Source organism: Budorcas taxicolor, chromosome 2 (genome assembly GCF_023091745.1).
Source record: "Budorcas taxicolor isolate Tak-1 chromosome 2, Takin1.1, whole genome shotgun sequence".
Lineage (NCBI taxonomy): Eukaryota > Metazoa > Chordata > Mammalia > Artiodactyla > Bovidae > Budorcas > Budorcas taxicolor.
This window is the reverse complement of record NC_068911.1, coordinates 115,923,734-115,938,110: the sequence shown is the minus strand read 5'-3', so window position 1 is coordinate 115,938,110 and position 14,377 is coordinate 115,923,734. Positions and strand designations below refer to the sequence as shown.

Genomic DNA, 14,377 nt, shown 5'->3' with positions numbered 1-14,377 from the left:
AATAAATTGTTTTAAAGATGCTGGACATGTAAACGACAAACACAGAATTGTTAAATAATCATTAAGAATTGATCAGCCAAAGAGTTTCTCTGATGCTGAGCCCAGCTCATCTAGGGTTAAGGTGTACCTTAAATGTGGCAAGTAATTCGTGAGTTGAAATATTCTAAAAGAGCAAGCTGTTGGCTCACCTGGTTAGGGCCACATTCTTTGGAAAGCAACTGCCATTTTATTTCTTAAAATTAATTAATTTTAGTTATTTATTTTTGGCTGCACTGTTTCTTCATTGCTGCGTGCAGGCTTTCTCTATTTGTGGCGAGCAGGGGTTACTCTTTGTTGTGGTGTGTAAGTTTCTCATTGTGGTGGCTTTTCCTGTTCTGGAGCACAGGCTCTAGATGCGTGGGCTTAGTAGTTGTGGTGCATGGGCTTAGCTGCTCCATGGCACATGGGATCTTCCTGGACCAGTAATCAAATCCATGTCCCCTGCACTGGCAGGCAGATTCTTAACCACTGGGCCAATAGAATGTCCCAGTGTCATTTTATACCCTTTGCCAAATCTATGTATCTTAGAATGATCTGATTTTGTAAGATGCATATATTTACCATTGTACACTGAGATCCAAGTCCTTCTATTTGGCTCAAGTGAACAATGAATCAAGGAACAGAGAAAGCAGTATGTTCAGTTCAGTTGCTCAATCATGCCCAACTCTTTGTGACCCCATGAACCACAGCACACCAGGCCTCCCTGTCCATCACCAACTCCCAGAGTTTGCTCAAACTCATGCCCATTAAGTCGGTGATGCCATCCAACCATCTCATCCTCTGTCATGCCCTTCTCCTCCTGCCTTCAATCTTCCCCAGCATCAGGGTCTTTTCCAGTAAGTCAACTCTTTGCATCAGGTGGCCGAAGTATAGGAGTTTCAGCTTCAACATCAGTCCTTCCAATGAATATTCAGGACTGATTTCCTTTAGGATGGACTGGTTGGATCTCCTTGCAGTCCAAGGGATTCTCAAGAGTCTTCTCCAACATCACAGTTCAAAAGCATCAATGCTTCAGTGCTCAGCTTTCTTTACAGTCCAACTCTCACATCCATACACGACTACTGGAAAAATCATAGCTTTGACCAGACGGACCTTTGTTGGCAAAGGAATGTCTCTGCTTTTTAATATGCTGTCTAGGTTGGTAATAGTTTTCCTTCCAAGGAGTAAGTGTCTTTTAATTTCATGGCTGCAGTCACCATCTGCAGTGATTTTGGAGCCCAAAAAATAAAGTCTGTCACTGTTTCCACTGTTTCCCCATCTATTTACCATGAAGTAATGGGACCAGATGCCATGATCTTAGTTTTCTGAATGTTGAGTTTTAAGCCAGCATTTTCACTCTATTCTTTCCCTTTCATCAAGAGGCTCTTTAGTTCTTCTTCACTTTCTGCCATAATAGTGGTGTCATCTGCGTATCAGAGGTTATTGATATTTCTCCCAGCAATCTTGATTGCTGTATTGTCTTGATAGCAGTATGTTAAGTGTTCTCAAATCAAAATCCACTATTATGTAATGAGATATAGTTCCCATTTCAAAACAATCAGAATTATGGTCTTGTCATGATGGAGCAGCTAGTGTTAGAATACCCTTCTGCTATAAACCATCTACAGAAACTGGATCAAATATAGAAAGAGAGACAGAGAGAACACTATTTATAAGCATTAGATCACAACCAACACAACACTATTATCCTAGATAGAAGAGATCCAGATCAATCAAATCCTACATTCACACCAGCTTTATCCTTAATGGCATTTTCCAAATTATGGTATAGAGAAACAGAGCCTAAGCAGAGTGGCTGTCTTGCTGGGATAAGAAAACTTTGGGACTGCTAAGATAGCTAGATTGGGGTGGGGGCAGGTTATTAGAGGAAAACAGTGAAAAAAAAAGCTATAGAAATCTACATAAAAATCCCCTCCAGGTCCTCATCTGCCTCCTAGACTGCACACACATAGGGTGAGGCTCCTAGAGGCCTAAGAGAGAACGGCTGTTAGGAGGTTGTTAGCTAAATGAAGATTTCAGAGGCTGCACAGTTCCAAAGAAATGGAGCTCAGCCTTCATCAGAGAAGAAAAACCTTGATCAGCCTTCATCAGAGAAGAAAAACCAGCATTGAGCTGAGACCCTAGACAACCCACACTCAAATTCTGAAAGAAAACAAAGTTAAAACAGATCTGTCTTACTTACCAACAATCAAAACTAAGTTTCCACAGGATCAAAGGGGTCCACACACATGTGCACACACACACACACACACACTCTACATTACCCTCACAATATCAATCATATACATAAAGCAAGCAAAGCGACTAATAATCAAGAGACAAAGCAGTCAACAAAAATACAGACTTATGAAGGATCTACATGTTGGTCTTGGCCAGTAAGGGCTTCAAAATAATTATGATTAACATATGGACAGTAGACGCAGAATAGACAAAATAGATTAAAATATGAAATACCCGAGAGTTATAATCTATAAAAATGATCATGTCTGCAGAATACAGTACGTGAAACAGGAATTGGCTGGATGGTTTTAACAGCGGAATAACCACAGCAAAAAATGAAATCAGCATATTCAAGAACAAGTTAGTAGCTATTCAAAACACAGAGATAAATTATAAACAACAAAACAGAACATATGTTAGATGTGGGATGTAGTCAAACAGTCTAACAGATGCAACTGGAGTCCAGAAGGAGAGAAGGAAAAATGGGCCAGAAGCAATATTTAAATCTGTAAAGGATAAGAAATTTTCAAATTTTATAAGATATCAACCTATGGATTCAAGAAACTCAGTGAATACCAAGCGAGACAAATGTACAAACACAAAACCATATCTATGTACATTATAGACAAGAGACTAGAATCAAAAATAAAGTGAGAGAACTAAACAACAGAGGGAGAAAGGCCTTATGTCTCATCCTGCTTGGAAACAACAAGAATAAAATATTACTTCTCAAGGGAAACTATGAAAGCCAATGAAATGGTACCTTTAAACTACAAAGAAAAACGCCTATCAATGTAGAATTCTATACCCAGAAAAACTATCCTCCAAAATAAGGAGTAACTAAATGCATTTTCAGACAAACAAAAAGTTGAAAGACTGTTATTAATAGACTCTATTTCAAAAAATAATAAAAGAAGTTCTTTACAAAGGGAAAGATTCTAAATGAAAGCACGGATATATAAGAAGTGAATAGATGCAAATAGTGTAAATATAAAGGAAAACAGAATATTGACAGTTTAAAGCAATGTTTTATAGGGCTGGCTTCTTATGAGAAAGGTTTGCTGACCCCTATTCAACCCTAGTATAGAAGCTCTGGAGTGTTATCTTCCTCTAAATAGTACTGGATTTTATTCTGACAGCCAGTTAAATTGGTAGTAGACCACTTTGATCCTATGCTCAGTCCTGTCTCTCTCTTTGCAACCCCATGGACTACAGCCTACCAGGTTCCTCTATCCATGGAATTCTTCAGGCAAGAATACTGGAGTGGGTTGCCATTTCCTTCTTCAGGGGATCTTCCTGACCCAGGGTTCAAACCCAGGTCTCCTGCATTGCAGGCAGATTCTTTACTGTCTAAGCCAACGGGGAAGCCCAAAGACATGAGGAGGATGCCCCAAAATATATGAGGAGAATGGTAAACATAAGAATGATACCAAAAAAACAAAAAGGACACAAGTAAACAGATTCAAACTGCTTTAAGTTTTTGGACTTGGAGTAAACATGGTATAAATACAGTTGACCCTTGAACAACCTGGGGATTAGGAGTACAGATACTCTGCATAGTAGAGAATCTGTGTGTAACTTTACAGTCTCCATATCCATGATTCCATATCTCCAGTGTTAACCAAATGTGGACTGTGTAGTACTGCAGTATGCATTCATTAAAAATATCCATGTACAAGTGGAACCACACATTTCAAACATGTTATGTTAAAGAGTCAACTGTATAAATAAAGGTAGGCTTTTGGAAGTCGACAAATTTTGCAATTTCTAAGGTAATCATTGAAAGCATAACATTAAAAGGTTAACCAAAAATTATCCTAGCAAAGATAAAATGGAGTAAGAAATACTTAACACAAGACTCTTTCTTGCTGAGGGAAGTATTCAGTATCTTAATCTCTGCATGGTAGTTCCACAGATACATACGGAGATAAGCATTCATTGAGTTGTAAAGATCTGTGTACCACACTGTATAACATGTATTATACATATTATAATAAATAAACAAGAAAATTATACATTATTTCTAAAGTAGAGGGCACTAAGTTACAGAATCTTTCTAAATAGAATCCATTATAGTCATCAAAATTTTAATGGCCTACAGCTGTTTTCTGAAACTTTTCCCCATAATGTATAATATGCACTAAATAACTCATTAAATGAAGTCCATGAACAATGACAATTTACTGTAGTAGCCAAGATAAAAAAAAATCTAATTCTCAAAGATGTAACATTTGACAACTCTTTAAGAATAAACTTGCATCTTTACAATTTTCATGTATACTTCTTTTTGTTTGTTTTTGGCTCTGCTACTTGACTTTCAGGATCCTAGTTCCCCCACCATGGATTAAATCTGGGTCCTCAGCAGTGAGAGCATGGAATCTTAACCACTGGACTGCCAAGGAGTTCCTCTGTACATGTGTTTTTAATCAATATGCCAGAAACAAGCTGGGTTTTGGACACTGTACATGTACAAAGCACATGGTAAGAATATCATATATACATATTAAACAATTAGGAGATTGCTATTTTGTGAAATTTTAGTAATAATATTCTTTGAAGAAAACACTTCTGGAACTAGAGAATAGGTCGACTGGATCACAAGCAATAAAGAATCAATCTTGTGAGTCAGACACATACAGAACACTTCATAAACACTCTCATTTAATTCTAAATGTCCTATGCAAGACATGTGTTCTTTCTTAACAAATGAAGAATTTGTAATACAGAAAGGGAGAACAACTTGTGTATAATCACAGAACTAGCAAATCTTCAAAATAAAAACTTTTAAATTCATCACTCTGTAACTGCCAAGAAAATCTCTAAACAGAAGTAACTGTCTTGAGACTTCCCTGGTAGACCAGTGATTAAGAATCTGCCTTTCAATGCAGAGGACTCATATTTGATCACCCTGGTCGGCGAACTAAGATCCTACATGCCATGGAGCAAACCCATGCATCACAACCACTGAGTCTGCATGCCACAACTACAGAGAAGCCCATGTACTGCAACTAAGACCTGACACAGATAAAAATAAATACATTTTAAAAATAGTATCTATCATTAATTTTTTTAAAAGAAATAAATGTCTTTATCAGTAAAGACTTATACATGACAAACGTGATACAAGACCTAAGAACTACACATGCGTGATAAAAATAAAAAACAATCAAAGAATAAACCAAGAAATATGGTGACTTTATCCACAACTATAAATCTAATTGATATTTCTCTAGTGCTTAATATTTTATAGCTTAGAGAAAAAATATTCAAATTAAAGAAAAGATTTAAGGATCTATCACATACTACAATGTTGGAATTTTCAAACACTATGACAATTTTCAAACACTATGACATGGAACAACAGACTGGTTCCAAATAGGAAAAGGAGTACATCAACACTGTATATTGTCACCCTGCTTATTTAACTTCTATGCAGAGTACATCATGAGAAATGCTGGGCTGGATGAAGCACAAGCTGGAATCAAGACTGCTGGGAGAAATATCAATAACCTCAGATATGCAGATGACACCACCTTTATGGCAGAAAGTGAAGAATAAATAAAGAACCTCTTGATGAAAATGAAAGAGGAGAGTGAAAAAGTTGGTTTAAAGCTCAATATTCAGAAAACTAAGATCATGGCATCCAGTCCCTTCACTTCATGGCAAATAAATGGGGAAACAGTGGGAATAGTGGCTAACTTTATTTATTGGGGCTCCAAAATCACTGCAGATGGTGACTGCAGCCATGAAATTAAAAGACACTTACTCCTTGGAAGAAAAGTTATGACCAACCTAGAGAGCATATTGAAAAGCAGAGACATTACTTTGTCAACAAATGTCCATCTAGTCAAGGCTATGGTTTTTCCAGTAGTCATGTATGGATGTGAGAGTTGGACTATACAGAAAGCTGAGTGCCAAAGAACTGATGCTTTTGAACTGTAGTGTTGGAGAAGACTCTTGAGAATCCCTTGGACTGCAAGGAGATCCAACCAGTCCATCCTAAAGGAAATAGGTCCTGGGTGTTCATTCGAAAGACTGATGTTGAAGCTGAAACTCCATTATTTTGGTCACCTTATAGGAAGAGCTGACTCATTCAAAAAGACCCTGATGTTGGGAAAGCTTGAAGGCAGGAGGAGAAGGGGATGACAGAGGATGAGATGGTTGGATGGCATCACTGACTCAATGGACATGAGTTTGGGTAAACTCCGGGAGTTGGTGACGGACAGGGAGGCCTGGTGTGCTGTGGTTCATGGGGTCACGAAGAGCCGGACACAATTGAGCGACTTCACTTTCACTTTTCACTTTCATGTACTGGAGAAGGAAATGGCAACCCACTCTAGTGTTCTTGCCTGGAGAATCCCAGGGACAGCAGAGCCTGGTAGGCTGCCGTCTATGGAGTCGCAGAGTCACAGACGACTGAAGCGACTTAGCAGCAGCAGCAGAACGTCTTTTCATGTGCTTATTAGTCATCTGTATGTCTTCTTTGGGAAAATGTTTGTTCAAGTCTTTTGCCCATTTTTTTGATTGGAATGTTTGTTTTTATGATATTGAGTTATAAGAGCTGTTTGTATATTTTAGATATTAACCCCTTTTCAGTCATATCATTTGTAAATATTTTTTTTTCCCCACTTCATAAGCTGTGTTCATTTTGTCGATAGTTTCCTTTGCTGTGCAAAAGCTTTCAAGTTTAATTAGATCCCATTTACTTTTGCTTTTATTTCTTTTGCTTTGGGTGACTGAGCTAAGGAATTATTGCGATAATTTACATCAAAGAGTATTTTGCCTGCATTCTCAATACTGTTAATTATTAAAGCAACACAAATCAAAACCACGATGAGGTATCACCTCAGAATTGTCAGAAAGACTATCATCAAAAAGTCATAACAAATACTGGAGAGGATGTGGAGAAAAGGGAAACCTCACACACTGTTGGCAGGAATGTAAACTGATGCAGTCACTATGGATAACAGCATAGTGGTTCCTCAGAAAATTAAAAGTAGAATTACTATATGATCCAACAATTCTACTCCTGGGTATATATCTGGAAAAAGCAAAAACAGTAATTTGAAGATACATGTGCCCCAATGTTCACAGAAGCACAATTTATAACAGCCAAGAAAAGAATTCAGCCAAGTGCCCATCAATAGATGAATGAATAAAGAAGATGTGGTATATATGCATAATGGACTATTAAAGTGAAAGTGAAGTCGCTCAGTCGTGTCCAACTCTTTGCGACCCATGGACTGCAGCCCACCAAGCTCCTCCGTCCATGAGATTCTCCAGGCAAGATTACTGGAATGGGTTACCATTTCCTTCTCCATTCTCTGAGTAATGGAATATTACTCAGCCATAAAAAAGACTACATTATTGCCATTTGCAGCAATCTGGATGGACCTAGGTATTATCATATCAAGTAAGCAGAAAGAAAAATGCTATGTATCACTCTTCTGTGGAATCTGAAAAATAATACATGTGAATATATATGCAAACAGAAACAGACTCACAGATACAGAAAACAAACATGTGGTTACTAAAGGGAAGGGACAAATTAGGGGTATGGAATTAACAACCTATCATACATAGAATAGATAAGCCACAAGGACTTACAGTATAGCATAGGGAATTATACCCAGTATCTTATAATAAACTATAATGGAATATAATCAACAACAAAAATGAATCACTACACTGTACACCAGAAACAACATAATTTTATAAATTAATCAATACTTCAATAAAAAATTATCAGTTATTCTTTATTGAGTACATCAGAGATACATAACAAAGAGAACAAAAAGGAAGCTGAGGGAATAATGCTATGTGGACAAAAACAAAAAGAAACAAACATAAATCCTCACCGCATAAGTCTTGTTTTGTCTCTAAGTACTGCTACCTATGAAGTGCCTCAGAACTGTGCATTGAATCATGTGTGCTAAATAAATGATCATACATTTTGAGTATTTTTCAGTTTTTCCAAATATCACTATATATGTCAATTTTACAAACATTCACATATAAAATAAATATATAAACCCCAGAAAAACAATTTAAATGATATAAAAGGTAGACAGTAAAAATTAAATCTCCCTCTTATCTCTGACCTCTAACATGTCAGCCATCTTTCAAGTAGCAACGGAGACAATTGTGGGAGAACATTCTTAAGAACATATGAAGGCAAACACAGGTATAGTTGTGTGAAGAGAATGTGTTAGATGGAAGCCTCCCACCAGAGGGACACGCTGGCAGATTATACTTTCCCCAAAGAGTCTACAGCAGTTGTCTGACCCCATGTGATCTTCTAGAACCTTGCTACTTTCCATCAACTGACAGTCTATTCCCCTTTCCTTGATCCCAAGTGTGACTTTGTGATAGTCTTGACAAATGGAGTATGATGGAGCTGACATTATGTGCCTTTCAAGACCAGATGAGAAAAGGTAATATGGTCACATCCTGGTGCTGTCTCTAAGGATGCTTACTTTTAAAAGGCAGTCACTGTGCTGTGAAGAAGCTCAGGACACAGAGAGGTCACATACAGATGACCATCTAAGGTCTCAGGTAACTGTAATACGAGTGAGCTAGACTTCAAACAATTTTAGCCTCCAGCCTTTGAGTCTTTCAGCTGAGGTCCAACATACGCAGCGGCAGGTATAAATCATCTCTGTTGGACCCCTGACTCACAGAATCCCTGAGGATAATAAACACGCCATGAAGTTTTGGGGTAATTTCTTGCACGGTCCTAATAATTGCAACAGGCTGGTTCTATAGAACCCTTCCTTGTCACACAGGCTACTGCTAAACAGCTCTACCAAAGTAAAAATAAAAACAGAAATTAGGAGAAAATCATCATAGACTGAAATCAGTCCATGTATAATACAGATTCAGTTCAGTCCAGTCACTCAGCCATATTCGACTCTCTGCGACCCCATGGACTGCAGCATGCTAGTCCTGTCCATCACCAACTTCCGAAGCTTGTTCAAACTCATGTCCATCAAGTCGGCGATGCAACCGACTCATCTACCATGTCATCCTCTGTCACCATCATAATCAACCGTGTCATCCTCTATCATCCCCTTCTCCTTCTGTCTTCAATCCTTCCCAGCATCAGGGTCTTTTCTAAGGAGTCAGGGCTTCCAATCAGGTGGCCAAAAGTATTGGAGCTTCAGCATCAGTCCTTCCAAAGAGTAGTCAGGACTAATTTCCTTTAGGATTGACTGGCTGGATCTCCTTGCAGTCCAAGGGACTCTCCAGAGTCTTCACCAACACCACAGTTCAAAAACATCAATTCTAGGGTGCTCAGCTTTCTTTATGGTCCAACTCTCACATCCATACATGACTACTGGAAAAACCATAGCTTTGACTAGACAAACCTTGGTCGGTAAAGTAACATCTCTGCTTTTATAGTACAGATACTATATATTTTAAAGTTTCTAACAGAAACATGTTTTTGGTAAACTGATGATAATTTAGGGCATGATGGAGACAGATCTATAGGTCGGTTACAGTAAAATGAATGGCCATGAAAACAGAACTTGAAAATGAAGTAACAGTAATGAGCTTATGTCACTCCTATGTCCACACAGAGAAAGAGAGAGAACTAATAAAGTTCTATCAATGCCTTTAGCACAACAGTTTCAGAAAAATATAAAGGAAAAACTTCAATGAGATGAATATCAGATGGAAAAAAAAGCAGGCTTCGGCAACAATGAATATTTTACCTATGATATAAAAATCTTTAGGCAAAGTAATGGCTCCAACAACTAAGATGTTACAAATCACTCACTGGTAATCTCCAAACAAAACAGAGTGGTTCTCCTTCCCAGTGAAGAGATGCTGGAGAATCTAGAACTGTCCACAATGGAGATTTCTGAGACTTACAGGTACTTAATGGACATGAAAGAATAGCTAGCAAACTTTAAGCTCCTCTACTAGTGTGCAGGCTATCATGAACCACTGCACAGATTGTAAGTTGCGTAACTAGGGAACTGTTCACATAGATTAAAATATGCAGCATCAATAACAGAAGTGCAAAGCAACTCTGACACTCTGAATGATTCCAGACCTGACACCAAGAGGAATAAATATATTACATATCCAACAGTCAATTTCTTATATTGTTTCCTGTAAGTTTTCTGATATCCGAAAGTAATGATACAGAAAGTTCCTAGTAATATACTCAACTCTATTACAAATGATATTTAAGTATACAAAACATATGAAAAAGATCTAAACATATATAAAATAAATATACTAAATATATATCTTCCTGAAAGAATAAGTAGATAGCATGCTGATTACATTGAAAAATATAAAACTATTATCAACTAAAGTACACAACAAGAAAATTATGTCACATAGCAAATGTAACATAAGCAGAGTATGTGGTGAGAACAATTATGATTCATTCTCTTAGCAACTTTCAAGCATGTAACACAGTACTGTTGCCATTAGACCCCATGTTGTACATTAGCTCCCCAAAACTTACTTATCTGATAACTGAAAGCTTAACCCAACCTCCCCATCTTCCCCATCTCTTGGCCCTGCCAAAACTATTCTACTCTCTGAGTTCAGGTTTTTTTCAGATTCCACATATAAGTGAAATCACACCATATTTGCCTTTCTCTGTCTGACTGATTTCACTTAGTGTGAAGTCTATCCATGCTATTACAAAAGGGAGGAATTCTGAAGATTAATATTCTATATTACATAAAGATTTCAAAGTCTAGAAATACCTGGGTAACAGCAGGAAGCAGACCAAAGTTTTATCCTGGAGATGCGGAAATGAGGAATTCCCGTTTCAATATGGACTATGTATTAAGTACTACTGTTTTCATAATGTTAAATTTGGGGATGTGACAATGGCATAGCAGTAATTTATGAGATTCTTAGGCTGCCTTTCTTGGTGGCTCAGATGGTAAAGAATCTGCCTGCCATGCAGGAGACCCGGGTTCCGTCCCTGGGTCAGGAAGATCCCCTGAAGAAGGGAGTGGCAACCCACTCCAGTATTCTGCCTGGAAAATTCCACAGACAGAGAAGCCTGGTGAGCCTGATGGGCTGTATGTACCCCATGGGGTCACAGAGTAGGACTCGACTGAATGACAAACACAATAGGCTCCTGAAACACAGGTAAAGTGTATCATCTACTTTCAGAAGGCTAGGAAAATAAAGACAGAAAAAGAAAGATAAAAGAAACAAGCAAGATGTTAACAACAGGTCAATCCAGGAAAAGGGTAGGTGAAGTGAAGTCGCTCAGTCATGTCCGACTCTTCACGACCCCACAGACTGTAGCCTACCAGGCTCCTTCATCCATGGGATTTTCCAGGCAAGAATACTGGAGTGGGTTGCCATTTCCTTCCCCAGGAGATCTTCCTAACCCAGGGATTGAACCCAGGTCTGCCACATTGTAGGCAGACGCTTTACCATCTGAGCCACCAGGCAGATCTCTCTCTTTTTTCATTGCTGGGTTCCAAAGGAATAGTAAGAAACGTGCCTTCTAAGGCGCCTCAGTGCTATTACACTTCATTCTGTTTAATCTTCAAAGCCCCAATTTGTTTAGCTCGCCTATATAAAACTATGTGCACATTTAAATAAGTACCCTGGACCTTATTCAATAGGTCAGTGGTCTCCAAATGTTATTAAATTAGGAGGAAGGACAGTGTTGCTGGCAGGTGGAACTCCAGGCCTATCCAGAGTCTTTTGACTGTGCACACTAAGTCGCTTCAGTCATGCCCAACTCTTTGTGACCCCACGGACTGTAGCCCACCAGGCTCCTCTATCCATGGGATTCTCCAGGCAAGAAGGGTAGGTGGGTATTATTCTTTCACCTTTCTATAGGTTTGAAATCATTTAAATTTAAAAAAAAAAAAAAGAGGAATGCCTTTGTTCATACTTTCAAACACATTTACAAAAACCTCAGTGGTAAAGAATCTGCCTCCAACGCAAGAGACACAGAAGATGCAGGTTCAATCCATGGGTCGGGAACATGCAAAAAAGGAAGAGGAAGAGGAAATGGCAACCCACTCCAGTATTCTTGCTGGAAAAATTTCATGCTTAAAGGAGCTTCAAAGGCTACAGTCTGACACAACTGAGCGCACACATGCATGCACCCACATACTACTGATGTGCTCCACTAATAATCCACTGCTGGCTTGTCAACCTCTTTATAGACCCAATTTGAATTTAGAATGTGTATTTGATAGTTACAAACCCAAACTAACAAGACTTTCCCCACTGAATAAGGCTTTTCAAACTGTACTATAATTAAACAATTTTAGCTTTAAAACTCAGTATAAATTCAGATTTATAACCAAAATATCAAAATTTTTAAAGACATAAAATACTTACACTAACTTTGAAAGCTTGTACAGTGTTATCCAGAAGAAGGATGTTGCAAACCACCTCTGTATGCTGTCTATCTCGGGCCAACTCTGATGCGCGTACATTGTAGGTTCTGCCAGCAGGCAATCGGAAACGTGAGGTCATTACTGTCCGCACAAGGTCTAAGTTGAAAAAAAAAATTAACTAAATAAAGGGACACTTGAATATATAAATTATTTATATAAAAAGATACAAAGTTATTACATACTTTTCAACAACCAGTTAAAAAGCAATTACAAATTTTGAAACACCTGGATAGGAATTGTAGGTATAAAAGAAGACAGCATCTTTAGCTCATCATCTAAACTAAAATTACAATTGCCTGGAGGAGGAGCTTTATTTTGAACTGTCCATTAAGAAGACAATAAACAAACTGTTGAGGAAGCTATATTCCAACTCAAAATACATAAATTCAGGCGTAGTCAAAAAGGAGGAAGGAAAATATGCTACCTCAGGCAACTGGCCATTACTCACTGACGCAAGCATTAAAAAGACACTGCAGGATGACAACAGGAGGGAAGGTTATATCACTCCAAGGGGCTTTCCTTTTATTCAAGCTTAAGATATGGGGGAGAAATGGGAGTTTATTAGTTGGGATTTTTAAAATATAACTATACCCTTCATCTTACCTATCTTCAAATTCAAACTAATTCTAACAGAACTATTCTTAGGAAAACAAAAGCAAATTAGAAATGTTAAGACTACAGACCTTTGCTTCTCAATTTTTTAACTTAACAGGGAACAAAAACTGCCTACCAAAAAAATCCCCCGAAAAACTGGTATCGTATCATTTTTGGCATGTTATGATGTTAAAAGACAATGAAATGTAGCTTTTAAGTTCTGAAAGAAAATCATATGAAACAGAATTCTATTCCCTCAAAATATTCCCTCAAAATCAGCATTCATATAAAAGAACAAGGCTAAAGCCATTTTCAGACATTCAAGAATTTGCAGTTTAAAATCCATAAAACTTCCCTCTTTCAAAAGACAAATGGATAAAGGAAACAAACTACACTACAAATAAACACAACTCTATAGAATTCTTATATATGAGTAAGCAGTAAGTATTGAGAAATTTAATAAGTAAAAATTAATAATAAATTGCAATTCAAATCGATGGTATTCAATAATACTGTTGACATCATACTGCTCATGTCAAAATGATTAAAGCTAGGAGTAAATGTCAATGTTATATATGGATAAAAATTGTATAGAAGAAAATAGCTTTGGCACGTTGACAGAGATGGGCTAGCGAAGTAAAATTCACAATTAAAAGACAGTGACTGACTGGGACTTCCCTGGTGGTCCAGTGGTTAAGCATCTGCCTTCCAGTGCAGAGGAGGTGGGTTTGATATCCAGTCAGGGAGCTAGATCCCACATGCCTTGGGGCAACTAAGTCTGCTCACCCCAACTAAGACCCAACACAACCAAAAATAAGTAAATAAATATAAAAAATAAAGTGGAAGAATTAAAAAAAAAAGACAGTGACTGGCAGTGATTTCCAGTTCCATACGTAAAGACCTCAGAAGTCCTCATTCTGTCCTAACAAGTAAAAAAAAAGGCAGAACAGACTGAAAATCAGCAACCATTCCTAGACCCATAAGGGAGGACACAGGGAAAACTGCAAAGATTGGAGAGATAGGCAAAAACAATGAGTCACAGCTTATGGGAGCAGAGATTTGAAGCAGAAAGTGCCACAGAAACCAGCACTCAGGTAGGAAAGACTGAATTCAGCTGATAAATT

The 14,377-nt window shown here is 37.9% G+C and overlaps 1 protein-coding gene across 2 annotated transcripts in view; it reads right to left on the bottom strand.

Moving 5' to 3' along the window:
* Nucleotides 1–12,738, bottom strand: part of PTPN4 (protein tyrosine phosphatase non-receptor type 4) — a 162,147-nt gene extending 149,409 nt beyond the window's left edge. For both annotated transcript variants that reach the window (XM_052658675.1, XM_052658683.1), the window contains exon 1: nucleotides 12,601–12,738. In XM_052658675.1, coding sequence (XP_052514635.1) covers nucleotides 12,601–12,738 — 138 coding nt within the window. The remainder of the gene's footprint in view (nucleotides 1–12,600) is intronic.
* Between the last annotated feature and the right edge of the window lie 1,639 nt (nucleotides 12,739–14,377).